The sequence below is a fragment of the Pinus tabuliformis genome, chromosome 1_2, assembly GCF_031772625.1.
Source record: "Pinus tabuliformis cultivar Carrire ecotype Pingquan chromosome 1_2, CPIR1, whole genome shotgun sequence".
NCBI lineage: Eukaryota > Viridiplantae > Streptophyta > Pinopsida > Pinales > Pinaceae > Pinus > Pinus tabuliformis.
Window position 1 is genome coordinate 1305394064 of NC_142298.1, and position 25293 is coordinate 1305419356.

Sequence of the window (25293 nt, forward strand, 5' to 3'; positions counted from 1 at the left end):
GAAATAGTGCATCAGTCCTAGGTCTTTCATCTCGAACTCAGCAGCAAGCTCCCTCTTACATTGATGAATGAGAGGGTCACCACCTGTCAGGAAGAGGTCGTCCACATACAACACTAGAATGAGAGGCTTTCCTTCCACAACCTTAAAGTAAAGGTTTGGATCAGCATTGCTTCGAGTGAAGCCCAGCTTCATCAAGTAACTATCCATCCTCTCATACCAAGCTCTGGGTGCTTGCTTTAACCCATAGAGGGCTTTGTTCAACCTGCAGACATAAGTGTCTCGATCTTGAACTTCAAATCCCAGAGGTTGTTCTACATACACCTCTTCCTTTATTGCACCATGCAGAAAAGCGGTCTTGACATCCATCTGATGAAGACTCCATCCTTGCGTAGCAGCAAGGGTTATGATGGATCAGATGGTGGTATATCGAGCCACAGGTGCAAATATATCGTCATAGTCAATTCTCAATCATCATGGATCTGCACCTCAATGACTGTAATGTTGCTCTCATTATACAGCATCACATTGCTACCCCAAATCAACAAGAATGACAGATCTGGTCTTTTCATTGTAATATACTCCTAGTGGAGATTCATATCTTCTTTGCTGTCTATGCATCATCACGCTGCATGCTACCCATGCTGCCTTTGCATCATCACGTTGCAACACTACAACACAGTCAGATCTGCACTAATTGAGGCTTACGATCACCCAATCAAGCCTCCAAATTTGCTCCCACAGGTTGCCCAACCATCTGATCCAAAACTGATCAAATTCCTTGACCCAACACAAGGCATAAATTGTTGTTCCAATCTGTTTTCGCTGCTGCTCCTAATTGTGACTGGTTAGGGCATCCATATGCTGCAACAGCCCTTAACCAAGTCACCAAACAGCCTTCAAAAACTACGTGCTACCCTTGTATAAGTCCTCTGCATCCACGCTGTTGATTAGAGCTCAATCTAGCCCCAAAACAGTCCCACGCAATGCCTTTTCAGGGGGTAAGGGCCTGCGGCCTACCACAGGTGGCTTCCTGTACCCACGGCCTGCTGAAACAGAGTTTCCAGCCCGCACATAATATTCAAATCAACCCAGAATTTTGTCTCCTTTATTGAGGCCTTTCTGCTGGTTAATTTTCACTCCAAAACAGTCATAGGAGTGACCTAAACGTCCCCTCTTCCTTCACTGGAAATGCCCTTACCTGCACCCAATAAAACAGAGATTTAGGGCCCAATATACTGCGGATCTAGGGCTCCTATTCTTAGCATGTAAGGGCCTCTTGGGACAGCGTATGAGGGCTCTTTAGAACTGCGGATTCTCCTCTAGATTTCTCTGTCCACAAAACCCAAACACGTGGAGAGAGTGCAGTGGTAGTCTCCCTCTTAATGCCAGCTTCTCTGCAGAAGTCTTTCAACTCATTTGACTCATATTCAGTGCCATTGTCAGTCCTCAAAATCTTGATTTTCCGGTCATATTTTCCACCAAGGCTTTGAAGGTACGGAACCACATGAAAGCCTCATCCTTCTTTTTCAAGAAGTATATCCAGGTTTTGCGAGAGAAGTCATTAGTAAATGTCATATAGTAAGAACATCCCCCCAGGGATGTTACAGGCAACATACCAGAAAGATCAGAATGGACCAGTTGCAATATCTCAGATGTCTTTGTGACACTTGAGGGGAAAGGTCCCCTTGTATGTTTTCCTTCAGCCCTTACATACACCTTTATGATTATTTCCAAAATCAGGCAGCCCTTCATGTTCATGATCTTATAATGCTGCCTATGCATCATCATCATGCTGTCCTATATATCATTGTCACATCACAGCCATATAAATCACTGTCATACAAGAATCACTTCCATACATCAAGAAACATTGTCCAAATATCACTAAAGTCGCTGCCCAAACATTATTGTCATAGGAACAAATATCTCTTCCATATATCATCTCCATTTGTCAAGAGAACAATATCACTGCTATGCATAACTGTTATAAGAGTAAGTGACACTACAATGAGTGCAGAAGATCACTGTCAAAAACTCTGTCATATTGTCATATTTCACTGTCATACGTACAGAAGATGGGGTCTGATAATAAGCCCACTTGACTACCCTTAAGCTCTTCCATATATCCATTTTTAAGACTCCAAATCATCTACCTTCTAACAGCCCTTGTTGTCCTTCTCAAGGGACTATACTTGGAGCTTTACCAAGCATCTTCTTACAGCCCATTATACCAGAATTGCAAACTGTCTAATCTGGACCATAGTATCTGGCAAATTCATCATTATAAAAGACAAGCACATACCTGTGATAGACGTCATATTTCTGTCCACAACTACATTTTGACCAATGCACAGGACCCTGAAATTTCGGCCCTGGTTAGGGCTTTCTATGGCTTCTACGACAGCCCACTATACAGCCTTCAAACCTCTTTAATTCCTACGTTGATGGTCAAGGGTACTGCGGCCTTCTTCCTGCTCCTTGCTGGGCCTCTCGGCCCTCTCAAAACAAACTTTTGTCCCATTGTAAAACTCAAAATCACTCAACGGCCTGTGCATAGAGAATAACCCTTGCATTTATGCTCAGAACTCCTCTTTACAAGCTCAGCTAGCCTCCTTCCTTACTTGGCCAATCAGATCATAAACAAAAGACACAGAAATACTCCTCTTCGCACTTTGGCCAGAGCCTTAAGCTTAAGCCTGCAGATACCTCTTCATCACTACGACTTGACTCTTCATGACTGCAGCCTCATGTCCTTATGACTGCGGCTTCCGTTACTGCCTAAACATATCCTCTACAGCTGCGCTGTATATCTTTCCGTTACAACGTATATCATTGATAGCGTATATAATCCTCTATGTACACAGTACAGCGACACAAAGGTATCCATTGACTTCGATTAGGGCATGATTATTTCGATGATGATTGCTATAGATAGAGTTTGTCTTCACCTCAGCTCTGATACCATGTAAAGTTTTGTAGATGTTCTATGCTAAGAGCAATTTCACTTTTCTCACAGCAATCATACAAGTAGTTAAGCAAAATGCAGATAGAACATATAAGCAGATCTTACAGAAGACAAATCAGGAACAAGAAAAATGTGTGTGTTCGTTTCGGCGGTCAACAGGATGCTTCAACCAGCGAAGTCTCCTTTGGTCAGCCAGCCCAGATGTGTCACAAGATCCCTCCAACTAGTAGATGAGTCAACCCAAGTCAATTCTATAAAAAGTCAACGCTGTCCTGAAAAGTCAACGCAGGGGCAGCAAGCTAAAAGTCAACGCAGCAGCAAAACGGTCAACCCTTTGACCTCGATTTTTGTGCCAGATAGTACGGCCTTCAAAAATCGAACTTTCCACCAATTTTCAGCTTGATTGGACCAGGCGTTGACCAAAGTCAACGCTGGTCAAACTTTCTGCAAAACCCTAGCAGCAGAAAATCCGTACGGTCTGTCCTCTTCGTCCTTCCCACGTGTGGCTGAAATTCGTCCTCCAGGTAGCGTACTCTCTAAGATGAGAGGGGAAGATGTGAGTTGAGTTGTGATAAAATTCTCTCCAACTTTTCCTGTATATATATCCATCAATGAGGGTGTGTGACACATCTGTTGGGCATGTGAGCCTACATTACAAAACTGGCTGACCTTGCACATATAATTTATTAAGAATAATAAATTCACAATATAAGTTCTGCTCATCGGATTAAGACTATTTTTATATGGATTTTACACCTCTCAGAAAGAGGAATCCAACAAAAATATTAGCCTCTTAATCTGAGCATCAGAACATGGAGTTTGGACCTAGTTGTCCAAATTTAACACTAATGCTCCTGCTACTTTCATGAGATTAATGAATGATGTACTCAGATCTTTTCTTGATGATTTTGTTATTGTGTATCTGGATAACATTATGATATTTAGCAAAACGTAGGAAGAACACTTAAAGCATGTTAAGCAGACAATAGATGTTTTGAAAAGAGAAAAGCTTTATGTTAAACTTTCAAAATGTGAATTTGGCAAAACATCTCTGAATTATTTGGGTCATATAGTAGGGGGTGGTGAATTGAAGATAGATCCCTCTAAGGTGGAAGTCATTATAAACTGGCCTAAATCCAAATCTTCTACAGAAGTTAGAAGCTTCTTAAGAGCAACACAATATTGGAGAAAGTTCATTTCTAACTTTTCCTTAATTGCAGCTCCCTTACATGCTTTAACAGGATTGAACAAGGTGTTTCAGTGGGGAGGCAAACAACAAAAATCCTTTGACACCTTGAAAGAAAAGATTAGTACAACACCTGTACTAGCACTGCCTGATCTTCTAAGACCATTTGAGATCCAAACGGATGCTAGTGACTATGCCATGGGAGCAGTGTTGACACAGCACGGTAAACCCATATGTTATCATTCTGAGACATTTAATTCTGCAGTAGTTAACTATCCGACATATGATAAAGAATTGTATGCATTAGTACAGAGTGTGAAGAAGTGGAAACATTACTTAATGGGCAAAGAGACAGTAATACATACTGATCATCAACCACTTCAATACCTACACTCTCAAACTGAGTCGCAACAATGAAGGCACTATAGATGGATGGGTTTTCTCCAACAATTTCATTTAGTCATCAGATATAAAAAGAGCATACACAATAAAGTTGCAGACATGTTATCTAAACCCATTATAAATGCATCTACTATAGTTAAGCATAATTCTATGTTACATGAGAGTTACATTGAACAATATGCTCAAGATATAGACTTTAAAGATGTATATGCAACTTTAAGTCAAGGCAAACGAGTAGAAGAATTGGATAATCATGTAAAGGACCGACTCTTATACCATTGTGGGAAGTTATGCATTCCACAAAATGAAAGAGTAAAGATATTTCGAGAAGCACACACTTCTCTAATACTAGGTCACTTTGGGGTAAGTACAACAGTTGCACAGCTGCAAAGATTTTGTTATTGGCAAAAAATGAACGAGACAGTTTCTAGATATGTAAGAGGGTGTACTATGTGTGTTAAAAGCAAGCCCAACAATAGAAAACTAGGCTTGTACACTCCATTACCAGTTCATTCTCACCCTTGGGAAAGTGTTTCCATGGATTTTGTTGGAGGACTGCCTAAATCTAGGAAAGGTCATGATTATCTATATGTTGTTGTTGATAGGTTTAGCAAAATGTGTATTTTGATACCTTGTAATAAACAGATTACAACGGAACAAACTGCAAAACTATTTTTTGAGCATGTATGGGTTCATTTTGGATTACCCACTTCCATTGTATCTGATCGAGACACCCGATTTGTGGGGAAGTTTTGGTCAAGTCTATGGGAACTAATGGACACCAAACTAAAGAAAAGCACAACTTTTCATCTACAAACTGATGGCCAGACAAAAGTAGTCAACAAGACAGTGATCTAGTTACTCAGGGGATATTGCAGCAAACATCCTAAGCTTTGGGATGAACATTTATGTTATGTGGAACATGCTTACAACAAAGCAAAACATTCTTCTACACAAAGATCTCCTTTTGAGACCTGTTTTGGTTTCACCCCAAGGTCTCCGTTCGATTTTGTCTTTGGTAAAGACACCACAGTTGAGGGACACAGTGATGTGGACAAGGCAACTAGGTTCATTGAACAAATCGAAGAGATCCACCAGGCAGTACAGGAACAGTTGGAAAAGAGCCAAGCCAAATACAAGGCAAGGCATGACAAGCATCGGATGGAGCATAGTTTCCAAATTGGTGACGAAGTCTGGCTGTATATCAGCAAGGATAAGATGCAAGGTGAAGATAAAAAGCTAAAGCCTATCAGGTATGGACCCTTCAAGATACATGAGAAGCTTGGTGAGAATGATTTTCTCCTTGATCTACCAGATTACATGCACATCTACTCAGTCGTAAATGCAAATTGCTTGAGATTGTTTGAACCTTCACTAATTGAGGATCCCGAAGAGCAGAGTCAATTGCCTTCTATTGATGACCTGCTACTTGAATATCTTAATGAATTGCAGGAATACACAGTTCTGGACAGGAAGGTGAGGACGATGCGCAGAGGAGATGTTGAGTACTTCAGAATTGGGCTCAAGGGTTCAAAGCCGAGCAGTGAAAAATGGATAGGGATTGGACAAGTGAGACAATTGTACCCTCACTTAGTTGATGCTTGAAAACCAACTTTTGGTGGTCCAAAAGCTTTTTCAGTGGGAAGGTCGTGATCCGAATTGGATCCATGAAAACTAGCGAAGTGCTATGACTGTATCAAATCAAGATAGACATCAAAACTTGATGAACAAAGAGCTATTAGGAAGACCACTGGATAGTGGTAGTTTGTAGCCAGCAAGGAACGATGAGGACCTCGGCCAAAGCGTGCTGACTGAGGCCCTTGGAGACCGCACAGGAGGCAAACTGGCAATTAGGAAGACCGGATCGGGAAACGAAGGCCATTTCTGATGCGCGCTTAGAACTAATCGCGCATCGCTGGGCAAAATCCGTTGAGAAGGAGAAGCCCCGAGCGCTCAATCGCATGGGAAGCTGGGAAACCGTAGGGAAAGCGCTAAGGCAAAAGGCGGGTCCTGCGCTTCAAAGCGGGCGGTATATCGGAGGCACTTTGGGGCGGTAAGCGGATTTGGCAGAGAACGAGTGATTCCATTCATTGCACGACGCATGTCTGGCGGATGAGAGAGAAAACCGCCTCTCATCGCGGGCTAACGGTTGAGCAAGTCAACCACGCGATAAGAGCGAACACCATAGGATCTGAGGGCTCCAGATTTGACGGCAGAGATTGCGCCGAATGGGAAACCAGATTTGACGGGGGAATTAAGCCGCAACATACAAAAGTCTGAAGTCCGATTTGACCACCGAGTTGGTGGATGAGTCATTCCACAGTGTAACTGAATTACCGAACCGTTGAGGAAAAGCTGGCGCAGTTCGTGAGAGGACAAGTGGCCACTTCCCTGTGAGACGTTGGCGATGACGCAGAGGCAGGGTACTCCAAGGGAATAGCAGCAGGGAACCGAAGAGGCGGAAGAGGAAGCGAACAGTCAAAGACGTCTTGGCTTTAAGCCATGAATGAATAGACAGAAAGACGGGGGCGAGAGCGAGCACTGTAAGAAAGAAAGAGACAGTGAGACCAAGAGACAGAAGAGACAGTGAAGCAAGAGGCAGAAAAACAGAAAGCCGAGCTGACCTGCAGCAGCATCGAGCAGACAGAAAGCTTGAGAGGTTCAAACAATCCCTGTGAGGATCTGTTGGGAATTGTGCACCACATTGGGCTCCTCCCATTAAAGACCAGAGAGGTCAAGATTTGGTAAGGAAGGAGTCTGTGCACTCTAGTGGCTTGGGGAATCCAAGAACCACCCTACCAAGCATTATCTATTTCAGGAGACTCAAATTGAGCTTCTCATTGTAAATCTTTGCTTTAAAGACACAATAAAAGAAGGCCACCAATGAGAGTTGGACTGGAGACATAGCCCTGAAGAATAGGGTGAACTCCTTATTAATTTGTTGTGTTCTTGTATTTGCTTACTGTATTTCTCTTACTGTTTTCCATTTTCCAATGTCTGTGTATTTTGCAATCTGATCGATCTGTTGCCTAAAGTAACATAGACACACACACCAGCACATGAGTCTGCAATACCTTTTCATTAACTAATTAACTGAGATCACTCACGAGTGACTTTCAGATCAGATAGCTGCACCGGTTTTCTCACATTGGGTTTTTCCGGGGACATTGGTCCAAATATAATGGTGTCATATGGTGTGATTGTTTCTGTTTCCTTTAGTTGTTGATTTGTAATATGTTGAGCATGCACTAGTGTTTATTTTCAATATTTACATTGTAAATAACTTGTTAAGTAACATAACAGGTAGGTAGGAATAAATCAGATAAAGTGCATGGAGGGTTTCTAACTAAGTAGACTTAAAAACTTCAACAATTAACAAATAGAAGAAACATAATCAGTTGTTGTAGTAGAAATTTGGGAATCCAAATTTTCACATTGCTGCATTATGATTTCAATCGATCTTATTTGAAAGGATTGCATGATCCCTTTTAAATTCGTTATGATTCTGCTTGAGCTGATTCTCTATTCTCTTCGTTGTATCTTGGAGCTCCTTGATCTCTTCGGCATGTTCGGTGACTTTATCCTCAAGATTTATCAATTTTTTTTTAAAATCAGTTATCGTCATAGAAGAAGATGTTGATCAGGTATGTGGTGGTGTATATTTATCCAACTTAACCTTCTTCCTTAATTTGACCCTCATATATATATATATAATCAAGTTATTACAACTATATAATAGGTAATATATAACTAGATAATTTATCAATTTTATGATTGTTATATATATAATACGTATTGAATTATATAATGGGGGTTTTGTGAATGAGCGGGTGTGGTTGTAATTGGGGCGATGGGGTCAATGTAAAAGTGACACGTACGGTTAGGATGGCGGGGAATAGTCGGTCGACAACTATATCGTATCTTGGACTGCCGGAGATGACACAGGGAACGGAAATGTCGGGGAATGATGGCAGGCGACAAGCGAATGCAGGGAGCAGGTGGCGGAGCAAGGCAGGAACCAGAATGGAATGGACGATGAAAAGGGTGGTGGTTTGCATGTTGGCATCGAAAAACGAACAAAAGTTGCAGCAACAACTGGCTCTGATACCAAATGGAGCATATAAGCTCAGTTTTGACAGAAAAGTATATACATATATTTATTAATACTTGAATGATTAGATGAATTTTACATTGAGGGCTGCCTAGCTTATATACAGCCTAAGGTGCCTTTTCCCTAATTAACTACAGTTACATAAAATCATATTACAATTTTTACATAGCAATATGAAATAGGAGCTTTAGGTCTAAACCATGGTCAGAAAAACCTCCCAAGTTTTAATAAATATTTGCACCCCGGTATTTCCATTGGCGCTGTATGATGAGTCCAGATCAAAGCATTGACCACTTGGGGGCAACTCAGAATTATTGCATAAAATATGAAAATTTATGGCATTGATAACCAGAATATCCCCACCTCAAAATTTTCTTTCCCTTTTCTTAATTGATATTATCTAGATTTGCTCTCATTGTCATATTTATGTGGCTGTATTTTTCAGCTTACTTCCTGTGGCTCATTAGAATGTCCTATATTTATAAATCTTTTGGGTTTAGATAGATGTATCTTGGATGTAGTTTCTGGTTGTTGTTTCAGCATGATTCTTATCTTTTTGGGAATTGTTAAATTGAAATCATGCTCTAATTCCAAACACTGTTTAGTTAGTCTCGAGTGTAGTTTTCTTGTATTCTACGTCAGAATTTCATAGAAATGATTAATATTTATACTTCTTCCAATATATAGATTGTTTTGAAAAAAATTGTAGTGACAGATCTCTTTTTCTGAGGGGAGATGTTTATTTCTTTATTGTGCTCATTGTCACTTCTGTCATGTGTTATTCAATTCCTAAATGACAAGTTAAATGCAAATTCGCAGGCTGTATTGAGGGTTCTTCTTCATATTGGTCGTTCCGCTCCTGTAGATTCTATGCTGCATGCAGAATATACGGAATTACAGCCAATGTTTATGCCATTTTTCAGTATGCATCTATCAACATGCCAAAATAAAGGTGCAATGCAGCTGCTAATTTGAACTGGTGGAAAACTAGGTTTGTGTTCCTTACATTTATAGCATTTTAATCTCTTTACAATATGTTTTTGCAGTAAAGGTGGTCTATGGTCCCTTCGTAAAACTTCCAAAAGATTGCCAGGAGCTTGCAGTTGATTCTATTTATTATTATTCCAATTTCTCTTTGACATTCCTTGAATCTTTGGCCCGTTGCTGCATGTGTAAGTTACTGAGTGGCTATCCTCATTTAGTTTTCTGTTCCTACATTAGTGATGATGTACGCCTTCCATTAGGTTCTTTGTTTTCTTATACATTCTTCTATACCTCTTGTTGGTATTTTTGTTTGTTTTTCTGTAAAGCAACAAGAAATTTTGGTGACTTGGGAAGCTTGCTGAGTTGCCTCAGCTTCTATTCCTGCTCTGAGACTCATCTGTACATCACTTGACTGAGTAAACCTTGCATGCTTTCTGAAATTCAAATTGATAGGTCAAAGCTAGTTAAACTTGGTTAAATCGATTTGAATTGTAGTTGAACAAAGTAGCTGTTTTGTTTCTTTTTGTTTCATTTATGATTTTATGTAATTTGCAGTTTATACAAGGAAATATATACTAGTGAAAATGAGTGTCTCGACTCTCTATATGGGTTAAATTTCTCCCCTATTCAAGGAAACACATATCTTTGTGTCAACAACTGTTGTGGGGCTGTTACCCCTCAAATCTGCATGCACAAACCTGCATGACACTTTTAGACAGTCAACCCTGTCGCAGTTGAAAGTCATTCCATTTGAACAGGTATTTTCCACTGTTAGGGCGTGTCCCTAGATGATGTATGCTGTTATCAACTGAATGTTCCTTGTAAAACTTCAATTTGATTTGCATACCATAAAATCTCACTTTTGATCTGCTCATGAGTAATCAAAGGTGAGTTAAATCTGAAACAAATTTAGAATGGTTGAGATCAGATTTTTTAATATACTAGCAAGTATAAAATTAAATATCATGTAAGAAATGAATGTGTTCGTTAAGTGAATTAATTCAAAACAAGTGCACTCTAAACTATCATCACACTGCATAAAAAATTATTCAAAAAATTTAGATCAAACATAATTGAATAAAATCACAGATTACCCAAGAAGTTGGTTGCACTTTAATGAGTCCTAGGAGATAGGCTGCCATGAGTTCCTTCGCGTGTGGTTGAGATAGTTGTCTGAGAACTGGAGCATGGAAAAGTAAGGGGCTGTCTGCTGCTACCAAAGTGTTTAAAAAAATCAACTGTCGAACTTCTCTACTGCTTCTCTGAAATCTATATGTAACAAATTATTTCCTTTCTTAAGATCTAGTTGACCTGCTTGTTCAAGGAGAGAAGTAAAGCCAGAAAAGGCCAGAAAACTGTGTGCCAGTTAGCTTTTTTTCTTTTCAAATGCTTTGTCTCTCTTTGCTTTGATTTTTGCTGTTTACTATTTTTTTTTGGCTTTTTTTGGTCTTTCAGAAAATTCTGCTTCTCAGTTATTACCTTAACCGCTGTTTTTTCCTTTTAAGTTGAACTTTTCCTTTCCATGATAACTGCTGGCCAAAAGACATTTTCACTCTTTGACTAGTTTTTACTTTACTTAAAGCTTTTACTGAGATTGAAGGTCCTAGAGTCCCAATATGACTGTTGATTGCAAGGGAATAAAGCTGGAAAGGCTGCTGTTTACTTTATGAGCTTTGTTAACCACTCAAATTGCATTTGAGGATTTGTCAAAGACTCCATGATCCAAGTACAATTGAAGCATTCCAGCACCATCATATCATGTCAGAATTCCAGAATTCATCTCTTTTTCTTCAGTTTGTTATTCAGATTCCACAACTCTACAGGGGGTATTGTAAAAATGATTCTAGTATGATGAAAAAGAGTCATGTAAAAGGCCTAGGTAGCTTAGGACTTTACTAGCAAGTGAGTTCACTCTAGAGGGTCTTTTTTCCCTTAGCTCATTATTTGTGTTTTTCTAAACATATAATCAGTTAAGTTGTTTTCCCAGATATATTCCAAACCTAGAGTGCGGTGTCATGTTAAAGTTTTAGGTGAGTCCTAGTGTCTAGAGTCAATGTATATTAACATACTAGGTCATCTCTAAAGTTTTGCGAAATTTGGTTGTTCAAGTGTCAGTTTTTAATTGCTAAAAATATCCCATTGGACAAGATTTTTAATAATTATTTGATGTAAAATGTAATAAGTGTTGTCTATAGAAGTTGTAGGTGGTATGAGTACTCAAAATTATACCTCTGCACCTCAACTTTTTGTTTAGACACATTTGAGGGTCAAAAAATGTGTATTTACCCCTCAAAATCCATATTTTCTAAATTTTGGCAAAAGTTCAAAAATAATTAGCCGGAAAGTAAAAATGGGAAGTGTTGACCACACTTTGTCAATAGTCCAAGGAAGCAGAATGCAAATATATGAAGAATTTTTTTCAAAGTTCAAAGTCATTAGCCAACCCTATTGTATCATTGTAAACCCAATTTCTACAAATTATGTTGTAAATGATGCTAGTATGACCATTTAATTATGTAACAACACTTAGATAAGCCTCTGATTTTGGCAAATGATTTCGTCCTAGGAAGTTTTTTTAACTTCACCCAATTATCTGTGTTTCTAAATACAAATAATTGACAAAGTTTTTCTTCTAGTTTAAAACCCAAAGCAAGGGTGGAATTCATTGACAAAGTCTTAGGTGAGTCCTAGTGTTATATCAAGTTGTTGTAGAAGTATGTTTGGGAATAATTTAAGCACATTTGGCTACATTATTTTATTACAAACACACTTCGTCGATACTAGATCATATTGTGTCGCAAAGTTGAGTAAATTATTGAGGATATGAGTCTAAATGTGTTTTCCCCTTTTAAGGGTTGATATTGTAATAATTTGATGTAAAAATTATTTTAGTGCATGGTCCTTCATATTTAGACACCGCAGCTAAAAGTATTTGTGGGTGGAATCCCCTCTAGTGTCAAATAATTATTTTTTCTAGCTAAATTAAATTAAAATCCTAAGTCAGAATATTAATTAATTTTGTGTCAAAAAATAATTTTAGAGAAATTAATCTCTCCAACCGGAAAATAATAAAAAAATTGTGGGTCAAGGAGAAGTAATTTTTTGGAGGTCCCCCACCAGTGGAAAACTAGATATTTTAAGAAAATTTGAGCCCCTGGACCTTGGTGGTTGAGTCAAAGTCAATTTTTTGAGTAAATTAATCCAAAATATTAATTTTTGTATTAATTAAAAGTGGGTTTTAAGAAAAATTCGAATTTTACCTAAAAATTAAAATTCGACAGTGGAGATTAAAAGATAATCAAGCTATTTTCAACGGTCGAGACTATTTTGACGAGGATCAAGCCAACTAGCTGTTATTTTCCACTTGAAGGGGTTTTTCTATATAAAGAAGCTATTGAGCTTCTATTTGATATCTTTGGATCATATAATTCTTGAACGCTGTTATTGAGTTGCTGAGAATATTATTCTATCATAATAGAAAGACTTTGGGGTTCAGTTCATGGTGTTCTTCTTCTACTGATCTGTGGTATGTGTTAGCTATGTGTGATCCTATATTGTGTTGAATATTGTTAAATAATTGTTATTTCATTTGTCGGTGATAAGAACATTCTATTGATACATGTTATCTTAGGTGATCTAATTCACCATATGATCTAACAGTTTTACTTTGATAAAAATTATAGAGATTTATAGGTATGCTAGCCCTTGGACTCCAAGTTCACAGACTGTGGGGAAGAGTCGACTATGTTTGGGCTCTGAGATTTTGTTGTGGTAATTGATTTTGCAGGAGGGTTTTGGCCAATATCTATTTTTCGAAATTAATTCTTCCATTGCTATTTATTCAAAAATATTTTTCCAAAATTATTATTTTGTAAATATTGTACATTTGTAAATAATTTGTAAATGATTTCCTAACCCAATTTATTTTGTAGCATTTGGGGTTTTATATTTTTGTATATATATTTGGGGTTTGGCATTCTTTGATTCATTTTTTGCAGGTAATAGCTCAAGGGTTTGAAGTAGCAAATTTTTTTTTAGGCTATTCAACTAAGCAAGGAAGGTTGATCTAGGCCCTTGAGGGTGAGATCAAGCCTCCCAGCTTCCTCCAAGCACAACGTCCAACCCAAGAAGGAAGCCATCCAACATTTTGCGGTGAATTTGTGGAAAAAATTTTGTTTGCAGGGAATCAAAATTTCTTTTAGGCCCGAAGGCCTAGTTGTCCTCCATTTTTGGCCTTGCTGTGAGGACTCGTGGCCTCCTAGGGCCCTCGGCCCCCCTGTTTCCTTTGGCCGTAACCCTTTTAGGGCTTGCCATGGCACCTAAAGGTTCTCGACCCCCCTTTAAATTGTAGCTGCAGCTTGAGAGAGGTCTCCACCCCCCTTTGGCTCAACCGTCTAGCCCTCTAGGGGCCTGGGTCCGCTCCCTCTTGCTTGGCTGCAGCCTTGGGCTGGCCTTAGGAGCCCTCAACCTCCCATTTTTCTTAGCCGTAGGCCCTCAAGGGCCTTCCCTTGCCCAACGTTAACCCTTCTAGGCTTGACGTCAGCCCTAAGGGGGGTTTCCTCTTCCATGTCGGGGCCTTCTAAGTGTTGATTTGGGGTAGCATCGGATGTGCTCTAGCCATGAAAATTGGTGGAGAGGCTAAAGCACATGAGATATCCAAGACCCAGAAATTGTTTGGATAGATTGTACCCGGTTTGGGAGATATTAAAATAATTAATATTTTTAATGGTGTTCCTAAGTCTAAACTTAGGAAGAATAAAATATTAATGGGTATTAATATAAAACTGGGTTAGAAGGTTCCAAAAGTCATGGATCAAGCCAAATCTAATCTTAGTTGTTGATTAGAGATTTAATCTTGGCCGTTGGTGGAACAACGAGGAAAGTATAAGAAGAGGCTTGAGGGTCAGTTGGAGAATACACTGAGGGAGACTAGTCAGTTTGATTTTTGGAGCGGGGTTAGCTGAGAAATTCGAACTAGTGGTCTAGAGAGCAGCAGCAGGTGGTGAGTACGGAACAGAGAGTTGGGAACAACACCAGAAGATCAGCACAGAGGTTTGAGAGGCAGACGCAGAGGCAACAGTCTGCGCAGTCATCGGAGGGCCTGCGTGGGTGACGCAGAGAGGCCCAGCGCTGACGCAGAGAAGCAGGGGCTAACGCAGAGGGTCTGGGAGTTATGAAGAGGTCAGCTAGGATGACGTTGAGACTGGGAGAAGTGCTGTAGAATTTTTCTCTCTGTTGGGTAAGCCAGTTTGGCATCCAGTTGTACTGAAGAATTGCTGAATAATAAAATCCTCCCTTGCTGCACTGGTTTTCCCACATTGGGTATTTTCGGGGACTATTGTCCAAAATATCTGTGTCGATGTGTTAATTCTTGTGCATGTGTTTGTTTCTGTATTATGGTGTGATATCCGCAGCATAATTTATTTTAATGTTTATTGAAGGATTTTCATAAATAACTTATTGGGAAAATAAGTAGGTAAAATAAACCAGTTGTTGCAGTGATAGAATTTTCATACTAAGGCCTCGTCCTCTGCTTCTTTGCCTTTGTTTGCCTCCTCTAGCCTTGGTTTGGGTTTTCCTAGTCTTAGCCTCTCTTCCTAACCCTCATTCAACCATTATCTCTAACATTTTGTTCTGCAACATTTTTAGAGCTAATGTGGTGGTTGTAGGTTCTCAAGTCCTTGGGATGCCTCCCTAGCCATCTAGAAGGTCACTAGGTCTCTTGGTTTGCTCTCTAGCCCTCCATTTTCATCACTGCCCTAATTTAATTTTCTGAAGTATTTTACGAAAGCAATATAATTAAGGCCTAAACACATTTGTAATAAGCCTAAATTCATTAGTAATTTGCGTAATGCATTGAGAAGTAAGCCTAAGTCAATTTAAGTGCGCATATAAGTGAGTTTTTTGTGGGCCGTTTGGTTTATTTCGATCTGATATGTTTGCTACAACCACATAAAAACACTTACAACAATGACTACATTTCATAACAGTGGCATAATAACTCATTTGTAATCATATTTCATCAATTATATTGTCTCTTGCACTCATTTGTCTTGCGTCTCTGTGCGTATTTGATCATTTTTGTAAAGCTGTAATGAAAATCCAAGGTATGAAACTTACTACATAAGATCTGATACAAAAATTGCAGTGGTGTTAAAAGTGGTTGAAAGACATCTAACTTCACCTAACTCTTGTCTCTTGCATCTTGTGGATTTTGGATAAGTTTTTAATTCAGTAATTGGGTGATTTTCTTATTTGTTACAATCATATGTTTATTGGCTGATCCATATTTCTTTTCTGCACCATTGGCATCTTTTTTGCACTCTTGCATTGACACACATAAGTGCTCTAATCAAGTTGATAATTACTTAATAAGTTTGGCTAATTGTTGTAATTGACATTGTTGGATATCTGATACATTGCTCAGTGTTGAATTTGATATTTCTTGTGGATTTTATAATCAAGTTTAATCATAATTGGCATAGTGGTGATTCATTGTTATAATATTGAAGACTACTAATTTCGTTAAGTAGCATTGATCTTGTTTATCTCTTGAGCAATTGTCTATTGGTATTACCGGCAACATTTTTGGCACCGTTAGGTTTGAGCACTTTCTCTTGTGGTTGAGATCGTCACTTATCTATTGTTTAAGTACTCCTTTGTTCATAATTGAATATCATTGTAATTAAGTACTTACGAAACCTGATAATCTCACCTTAAGAGCACTCATTTTAGGATTACTCTCTTGCATTAATTGATGAACTTCCATGCATAAGCTTTGTTGATAGAGAGATAGGCCATATAGCTTGAGGAGTTTAGAGACTCTTTAGTGGTTAACACAATGACCTTGCAGTCGTCAGAGCCATAGTCTCTGCAGAGCTAGGGGCATGAGGTGGTTAGAACCTATGGGGAGGTATCGTTAATCAAGCCTTATCTTGCTTCTTCTTGGTTTCTCTCTCACAACATACTATAGAGACTAGCTTCAAAACAGTTAAGAGGAAGGATACACTTAGATAGGCATATAACTTTAAATTAACCAAGATTCTGCATCTCACTTAGATTATAGGATTTGCGTCGCATTTAGGATAATGAAGCATCCTCAAGCAACAATTGTTCGTCTGATAATTTGGTAAATAATTTGTCTTAAACAAGTAATTGACTCCATTTAAGGCACTAGTCTTTCACGATAAAGATCATTTAACTTGCTCCGGGGACATTCTTCTCAACGCCTTAATGACATTCTCTCCGTCATCTTTTCGTCTTCTCATTCTTCATATTTTCACTAATCTTCTCATCACTTTGTTCACCTTTCTATTTGCACCTTAGCACTTGGACATTTGGGTTAGTTCCCTATTTGGGTGGCGACTCTACTAATTCATCCATTTAAAAGAGATTATACTAGAAGAAATCCTGGTAACTTTGCTAACCCTGCTCCCGATCTTGAAAAGGCTCTAAGAGCTTAGTTAAGCAAATTACCTTCTAGTAAGCATTTGATCTTTTTTCGGATAGGAATCCCTTCATGATATCCACTTGCTTTTCCTTGATCTTGTCAGTCAGGACATCATGGATTTTTACAGGCCTTGCAACTTTGCCAATATCTAGGGGTATCCTCATAATCTTCCAGATGCTGGTTTGGACAAGATTCCTATGTTTCAGGGCAACAATTCGATCACTGCTGATGTTCCTGCTAAGACATGCTTACACAACTTTCTATAATAATGAAGATGTTAAGATGCAACTCTTTGTCATTTCATTGGAAGATGATGCATTGTAGTGGTACTTAGATAACCATGATAATTCCTTTGATTCTCTGCAAGCTATCATTAATGCATTTAAGGGTAAATATGGGGATAAGAAAGAAGGAAGATATCTGTTCAAAGCCATCAACAACATTAAGAAGAATGAGAATGAAACAGTTGAAGAATTTAATCAAAGATTCAATGGTATTATCAAAGAAATGACTTGGGATTATAAGCCTCCAGACAGGGGTCTATTAGAGCAATATCTTGAAGCCTTTTGTGTTGATACAAATTATGAAATTAGACATGCGAAACCGACTTACTTTGATCCAAATAGGATCATTATATTGTTTTTCATCTATCTCAATGCATTTGGAGTAGAAAAAGTGGAGGAATCAACTCACATCACTGTTTTTATTGGTAGGGCCCAGTTTGGCAAAACTGGGTCTGAAACCTTTGGGGGCGTTTTGAGGCATCAATGTTATGAATAAATATATAAGAAATAATGTAAAATAATGTAAAATAATGTAAATGATAATAATCATAAATAATGTTTAGTTAAACTAGTAATTAGGCTGAAGAGGCATGTCTAAATGAGACATGACTCTCCATGAAGAGACACTTGCCTAATATATAAGCAAGCCTCTCGTTCTCATTGTAAATCATTCATTCTTATTATCATTCTTATTCATATTTAATATATAATATTTGTATTCTCGTGGATATCTTTATATTCCAAGTCTTCTGGAGTAATTAATTTATAGAAGGAACTTTGTTCACTTCATTTGGTACTGGAGCAGTCAATCCTTTGGGTGCTTCACTGCTGCACAAAGCTCGTTCTCCGGTCATCAGCCCTTGGCCATCAATCACCATCAACCTTGTTGTTGTCATACTTGAAGCGTTTCGCTACACATTGGGAGATTCTCCATTTTCCAGGTCTTTGGCCATTTGATTAAAAAAAAAACAAAAAAGGAGGATATATATATATATATTCGAAATAAAAAGAACAGAAAATTAAGTAAAAAGGAAAAGATATCCTATTGGAAAAAAAAAATATAAAAATAAAAGTAAAAAATATACTCAATATACATTGGAAATAAATAAAAAACCCCCATCACCTCCTCTCTAGTCCCTGTCAACCACCTCACTGGTGCAGTTACAGCCACCAACAACTGCCATAGGCAGCCAATCTACCATCGTTGATGACGTTGAGCCTGCATGTAGGTGATGTAGCTATTGTCTTGTTCAATGTTACTTGGGAGCGGGAGCGGGAACGGGGAGCGGGAGCGACCATTTTCAGAAGCTCCCGGTTTGGGAGCGAATCCGGGAGCGATTTTTTAAAAATATATATATATTTTTAATTTTTGATACATATATGTCAACAAAAACATGTAGAATGATGAATTAGATATAAAAAACATAAAAAAACATAGATTGAACCATACAACAACAATCATCTAGAAGTTATAATCTTCATCAACCACGTCCACAAGTTAGTAACATAGTAACATAGAACATATTGAGTCTCATGATTCATCAATCTTAAAGTTTCAAGCTTTCAAAATTCAATATATAACATTTATCATCATTGATCACCTATTATCTATTATCTATTTCTTATGCTTGGGCCTCTTGCCATCACGAGAAATGTCTAATTTTTTAGTCTTGTTGGAAAATCAGGATCTTTGTCATTAATATCACCCTCTAAGCATTAATATCTAGAGGTATCTTTGTCATTACCTCTGTATCTGTAGGGATCTTTGTCATTAATATCACGCATTAACATAAGATAGAACAAGCATAGCATGTCAAGTCAAGATTTTGTTTGAGTGATGCGTACATTTTTAGGAAGGTCATGATAGAAGAGTTCGACAAACAATGTCACTAACATCAAGGTACATAGAGGGATTGGTGTTCTTGATTAAATACGAGTTCCATACCCTAATACATGACAAAAGTCAATGGAAACATTGCAATCCTCCAATCCTGAAATCCTGAAAAACTGACAAGTCTGCTGGATTTTGAATGAAATCTAAAATTCTACTTTCTCCATATGAAATCCAATGATGCCGAAACCACTCTCAAACATCCTGAGTCATTTCATGGTAATGTTAAAAATTTAAGTAAAAGTGAATGTCACTTTTACTTTAAGAATTTAACATTACCATGAATAGCATATCAATACTAAGGCCTATACTTGATCATTAAGCTGCCCCACTAAAAAATTATTTGTTTCTTAAAAAAAAATTGCATTTCAAACATTACTACAAAAAAAAAAATTGCAAAAAAGGCAAAACGCTCCCGAAAAGGCAGGGAGTGAAATTTTTTTTAGGGAGCGCGCTCCCGAAATCGCTCCCATTTCGGGAGCGATTTCCAGAGCGCGCTCCCGACCCGCTCCGGCCCGGAGCGCGGATTGGGAGCGGGATCGAGGGGGGGGGGGGGGGCGCTCCCCCGCAACATAGGCTCTGTTTAATGTTCTCCGACAATCACCCACACCATTTCTGCCCTCAAGTTGTTTTACACCCTACTGCCACCATCTCATTAACAGATTGGAAGGGATTTTGGCAAAGGTTTACAAACTATATTCCCCTTAGTCGAAAGAAAAAAAACCGTGTCATAGTACAACTGTGAACTTTCACAGGGGAGACGTCAACTGAACCCAAAGGTAAAAGGAACCAAAGGTGCTCACTGAAGACTCAAGAGTCACGACGCATCTAATATTTACCTTCAAGAAACAAATATTTATAATTATAAGTACTTGCTGATATAATTAAGTTATATCAAGGAAAAATATAATCGTGAAGGAAGAACTAAGTGTCCAATAAAAAACATAAAAATAAAAATCAAGGGAATATATTAAGTACAAGATACGAGATAATATAAAGTTAATATATTATTTTGGTTAAAAATAAAATAAAAAAGAGGTGTAAGTATGAAGGCTTGTTGAATTTTAAGTGATAAGGTGAATTCAAGTGGGTAGGGATATTTAAAAGTGTTTTTTGAAAAATCAGAAGAGTGCTTAGCGTATCATAGAGTATTTGAGAAAAAAAAAGTCAAGTCATATATATATATATATATATATATATATATATATATATATGTATGTATATATATATATTAAAATAAATAATATATATAATTTATAATAATATATTAAAAAAATTATTATTATATAAAAAAAAGTTATTAAAAGGGTGAACAAAAAAAAGAAGAGAAGAAGAAGAAAAAAGAAAAAGAAGAAAGGAAAAAAAAGAGAGAAAAGAAAAAGGGTTTTGTATATATATATATATATATATATATATATATAAAATTAAGAGGAAATTAGTAGAGTCAAGGCTATTTAAAAGAGGAGAATATTTGGAAAAAAATATATAGAAAAAAGGGATTTATTTAAAAAAAAGTGATTTAAAAAGTATTTAATATTCAAGAAGCAAAAATGGAGTCTAATACAAAAATGAAGGCCATAAGATTCCCAGAAACCTTACCCAGAGATGGTAAAGCATTATTTAACATTAAAGGAAATCTCGTAGGAAAAGATGTTATTATTTCTATTTCTTCAGCAGAAGATGCAAATTATATAACACCTAAAATCGCAAACCAACTAGTGATCCTGGAGTCAAATATAACTGAAAAATTAGACTTTTTTCGCAATAAAATATATGACATAGCCAATTTACAGTTAAACATTGAAGATTATACATTTGTATCGCAATTCTCAGTTCAAACCCTATGGAACAATCAAGGTGATATTATTTTGGGATCACCCTGGATGGAAATGGTAGGATCTTTCATCTTAAATACGAAGAAAAAGTTTCTAACATTTTCTTACAAGAAGAAGAAAATAACACTCCAAGATGTTATGCTGAAACCAAATTCAGTAACGCCAGAAGATATATCAGATATTTCAAAAGTAATTTCTCAAGAAGGTAAAAAAATATTACAAAATATGCAAAATGAAATTGACAGAATCACTGTTGACAAAAATGAAGAAGTTTCTCGACTTAAAAACCATAGTGAAAAATTACTGACGCAAATTAAGAAACTTAAGAAGGATAAGAAGTCATTAGAAAACAAGGTACAACAACTTATCGAGAAGGAAGCATCAAATGTAAGAATTCAAGTTGATGACAAAACAACAAATACCGATCCAGTGAATGTCACAACTCAGGAAGAAGACAAGCAAGTTGAAGAAAAGACATGCTTGGATGTTGCAGTTCAGATGATAAACACCCCAAGTGAAGGTTTGGTAACGAACTCAACAACATCATCCCCTGAAGTAAATCAAAAAAATTCCACACACCTAATAAGGGAAAGTAAAGTCCCATATCGACATCCGAATCATGAGAGTAGACAACTCAACCAAGCTACGTATTGGGACCATTCAGACCAAAAACAACAAACTGATGTTCCAGAGAATAATGACCTAACATCAATCCCGTCTTATGCTGACAAGTCATTACAAAATTCCAGTGATCAGAATATTCCACAGAAAATTAATCTAGGATGGTTTGATCCCTTCTCAGTGCGACAAATTTGTTTGTCACTTAGAAGATCATATCAGCTTGTACCAACAAAGATGTTTGTTCCGAGAGAGAAAGACATTCGAATCTGAAAAAGAGATCAAGCCTTTTTCATCGACAAGTTTTGAGGACAAAGCTTTTTTAGGAAGAAGGCAATGTTATGAATAAATATATAAGAAATAATGTAAAATAATGTAAACAATAATAATCATAAATAATGTTTAGTTAAACTAGTAATAAGGCTAAAGAGGCATGTCTAAATGAGACATGACTTTCCATGAAACTTTCCTAATATATAAGCAAGCCTCTCGTTCTCATTGTAAATCATTCATTCTTATTCATATTTAATATTTAATAGTTGTATCTTCATGGATATCTTTATATTCCAAGTCTTCTGGAGTAATTAATTTATAGAAGGAACTGTATTCACTTCAATCAAGTGACATTTTTGGGGGGTAAAATGTTGTTTCTTTAGCGCCACACCATTTCATGCTATTTTACACACAAAGAGCTTTCCAACAGCGCAAGAAGCGCGTCAATCGAAGTTTGTATGCAGAAGTTATGCCACTCAGAAGTTGACCTTCATATTTTCGCACCTATAGTTCGGGAGGATGTCACGTCAGCCCCCATTATTCATGGAAAGTGGGCTATCCACATGATTATGATGTAAAGGACTCTAGAAGAGTCTCTATTGTAACTCTATTTAAAAGTTGATGTAGTCAAAATTAACCACTAGTAGGCTATTGGGCTGTGTTATAACTGGGCCACTAGGAGGAAGAGGCATTCCATTCTTTCGAGAGCTTTTTGTTCCATAGCTGAGCAAAGATAGTCAGGAGAGATAGGAGGTAGATAAAACAGTGCGAAAAACGCAAGTAAAAGAATATCGAATGAATTAATTACAAATGAGCAAACAGCTCAATGATAATACAGAGATATTTACAATAATAGAAACATCAGGTTTCTATGTAGAATATAGAAACACTCAGTTTCATCTAAGAAACTGCTAAAAGAATACAAATAGCAACAACTAAAAGGAATGAGCATTAAATACTAAATAGGAATTATTCTAATACCCTCCCTTAATGCTCAATCTATTTACAACACCAATAGACCCTCTGAATTTTACAAATTTATCAGGACCAAGAGGCTTGGTGAAAATGTCGGCGGGCTGCTCTGTTGTGGGAACATATTGTAACTGAACTGAGCCGTCTTCAACAAGCTGGCGAATGTAATGGCAATGAGTTTCCACATGCTTTGTTCGTTCATGAAAGACTGGATTCTTGGCAAGTTTGAGCACTCCCTGATTATCACAAAACAAAGCAGTAGGCCCTGTCTGGGAAACATGCATATCTGCAAGCATACGTCGAAGCCAAACTGCCTCACAGGATGCCTTAACTGCTCCCCGATACTCTGCTTCTGTTGAGGAGAGAGCCACTGCCTGTTGCTTCTTACTAGTCCAAGTAACAGCACCGGATCCTAGATTAAACACATACCCAGCTGTAGATTTACGGTCATCAACCGAACCGGCCCAGTCAGAATCAGTGTAACCACGGAGTATAGGTTTGGAACTTCGAGTGTATAGGAGACCATAATCAGAAGTGCCACGCACATATCGTAGCACACGCTTTGCTGCTTGCCAATGATCAGCTTTAGGAGCTGACATGAAGCGGGAAATGTAGCTTACTGCAAAACTGATGTCAGGTCTGGTAGCAGTAAGGTAGATGAGACTGCCCACTAATTGCCTGAATAAAGTTTCATCCACAAGGGGAGAAGATGACTGTGCTGAAAGTTTGAGCCCTGGTTCCATAGGAGTTGTGGCCGGTTTGCAATCCTGCATTCTGAACCTGTCCACAAGATTTTTGGCATACTTGGATTGAGAGAGAAAGATCTGATTTTCAGTCTGCCAAACTTCAACCCCCAGACAGTAATGAAGAAGTCCCAAGTCGGTCATCTCAAAAGTTCTGCATAAATCTTGTTTGATCCCATGGATCAAATGTGCAGAACTGCCAGTAATGATAAGGTCATCCACATAGACAACCACAAACAAGATATCATCACCAGTATGCTTGATATACAGATTTGCATCAGATGGACTCCGTTGAAAACCCTGATCTGTCAGGTACTGATCAATTTTCATGTACCAAGCCCGAGGAGCTTGTTTCAATCCATAGATTGCTTTAGCTTCGACACACTTTCTGTTCTTGACCAGCAACCTTGAATCCTGGAGGCTGCGTCATGTAGATTTCTTCTTGGAGATCACCATTTAGGAAAGCACTCTTTACATCCATCTGATGAACTTTCCAATTGAACTGAGCTGCTAGGGCAAGCACAAGCCTTATGGTACTCATCTTGGCCGTAGGAGCGAAAGTCTCCTCATAGTCGATGCCTTCCTTCTGTGAGAACCCTCGAGCCACAAAACGAGCTTTATACTTGTCTATGGTTCCATCAGCTTTGTATTTCACTTTATACACCCATTTGCAGCCTATGGGTTTTTTCTCTGCAGGAAGATCAGAAAGTGTCCATGTATGATTCTTCTGAAGACTTTGGAATTCGGCTTCCATAGCCTGTTCCCACTCAGATGTACCCTTAGCCTCTGAATAGGTTTGAGGCTCAAAAATACTGTGTAGGTTAGCCATAAGAGCAAAATTGACTGTAGACTGTTGTCTGTTCTTATGTCTAGAAGTTCTACCTTCAAGGAGCTCATCATCCCGGAGATCACCAATGGTTTTAGCCCACCATTTTGGCCGAAGAGTAGAAGAACCAATATCAGGAGTAGAGGAACCAATATCAGGAGGAGGTGGATAAGACTCAAGAGTAATAGGGGCCGCAAGAGGAGGGTTATTTTCTGGAGGAAGCTCAGATAGAGTATTATCAAATACTGATGCTACATCATCCCTCCCATCAGGTGGACCGACCGGAAGAAGAACACTGTGAGGCTGATCCTCAGAACACTGCTGAAAGAATCCTCTGTCCTCATCAAAAACTACATCTCGACTGAAGCTAAGACGACCAGTGGCTATATCTATCAGTCTATAGGCCTTGTGATGATCACTGTACCCTATCATCATGAGTTTCTGGCTTTTGGAATCCAACTTAGAGCGCTTAGCAGCTGGAATCCAAACATATGCAACTGAGCCAAATACTTTGAGGTGACTGATCTTAGGCTTGCGGCCGGACCAAACCTCTTCAGGAGTCTTCCCTGTCACAGCCTGAGTGGGTGATCGGTTAAGAAGGTAAACAGCAGTAAATACTGCTTCAGCCCAGAATCTGTTTGGAACACTCCTGTGTTGTAACATGGAACGAGCCATTTCAACAACCGTGCGGTTGCGGCGCTCGACAACACTGTTCTGCTGAGGAGTGTAGGGTGTGGTTAACTGACGTTTGAT

At 38.2% G+C, this 25293-nt stretch overlaps 1 protein-coding gene across 2 annotated transcripts in view; it reads left to right on the top strand.

The window, feature by feature from the left end:
- The window catches only part of LOC149211007 (uncharacterized), a 467932-nt gene that overhangs the window by 264925 nt on the left and 177714 nt on the right, over nt 1-25293 (top strand). For both annotated transcript variants that reach the window (XM_089396856.1, XM_089396857.1), the window contains exons 14-15: nt 9484-9616; nt 9711-9836. In XM_089396856.1, the coding sequence (XP_089252982.1) occupies nt 9484-9616; nt 9711-9836 (259 nt within the window). The remainder of the gene's footprint in view (nt 1-9483; nt 9617-9710; nt 9837-25293) is intronic.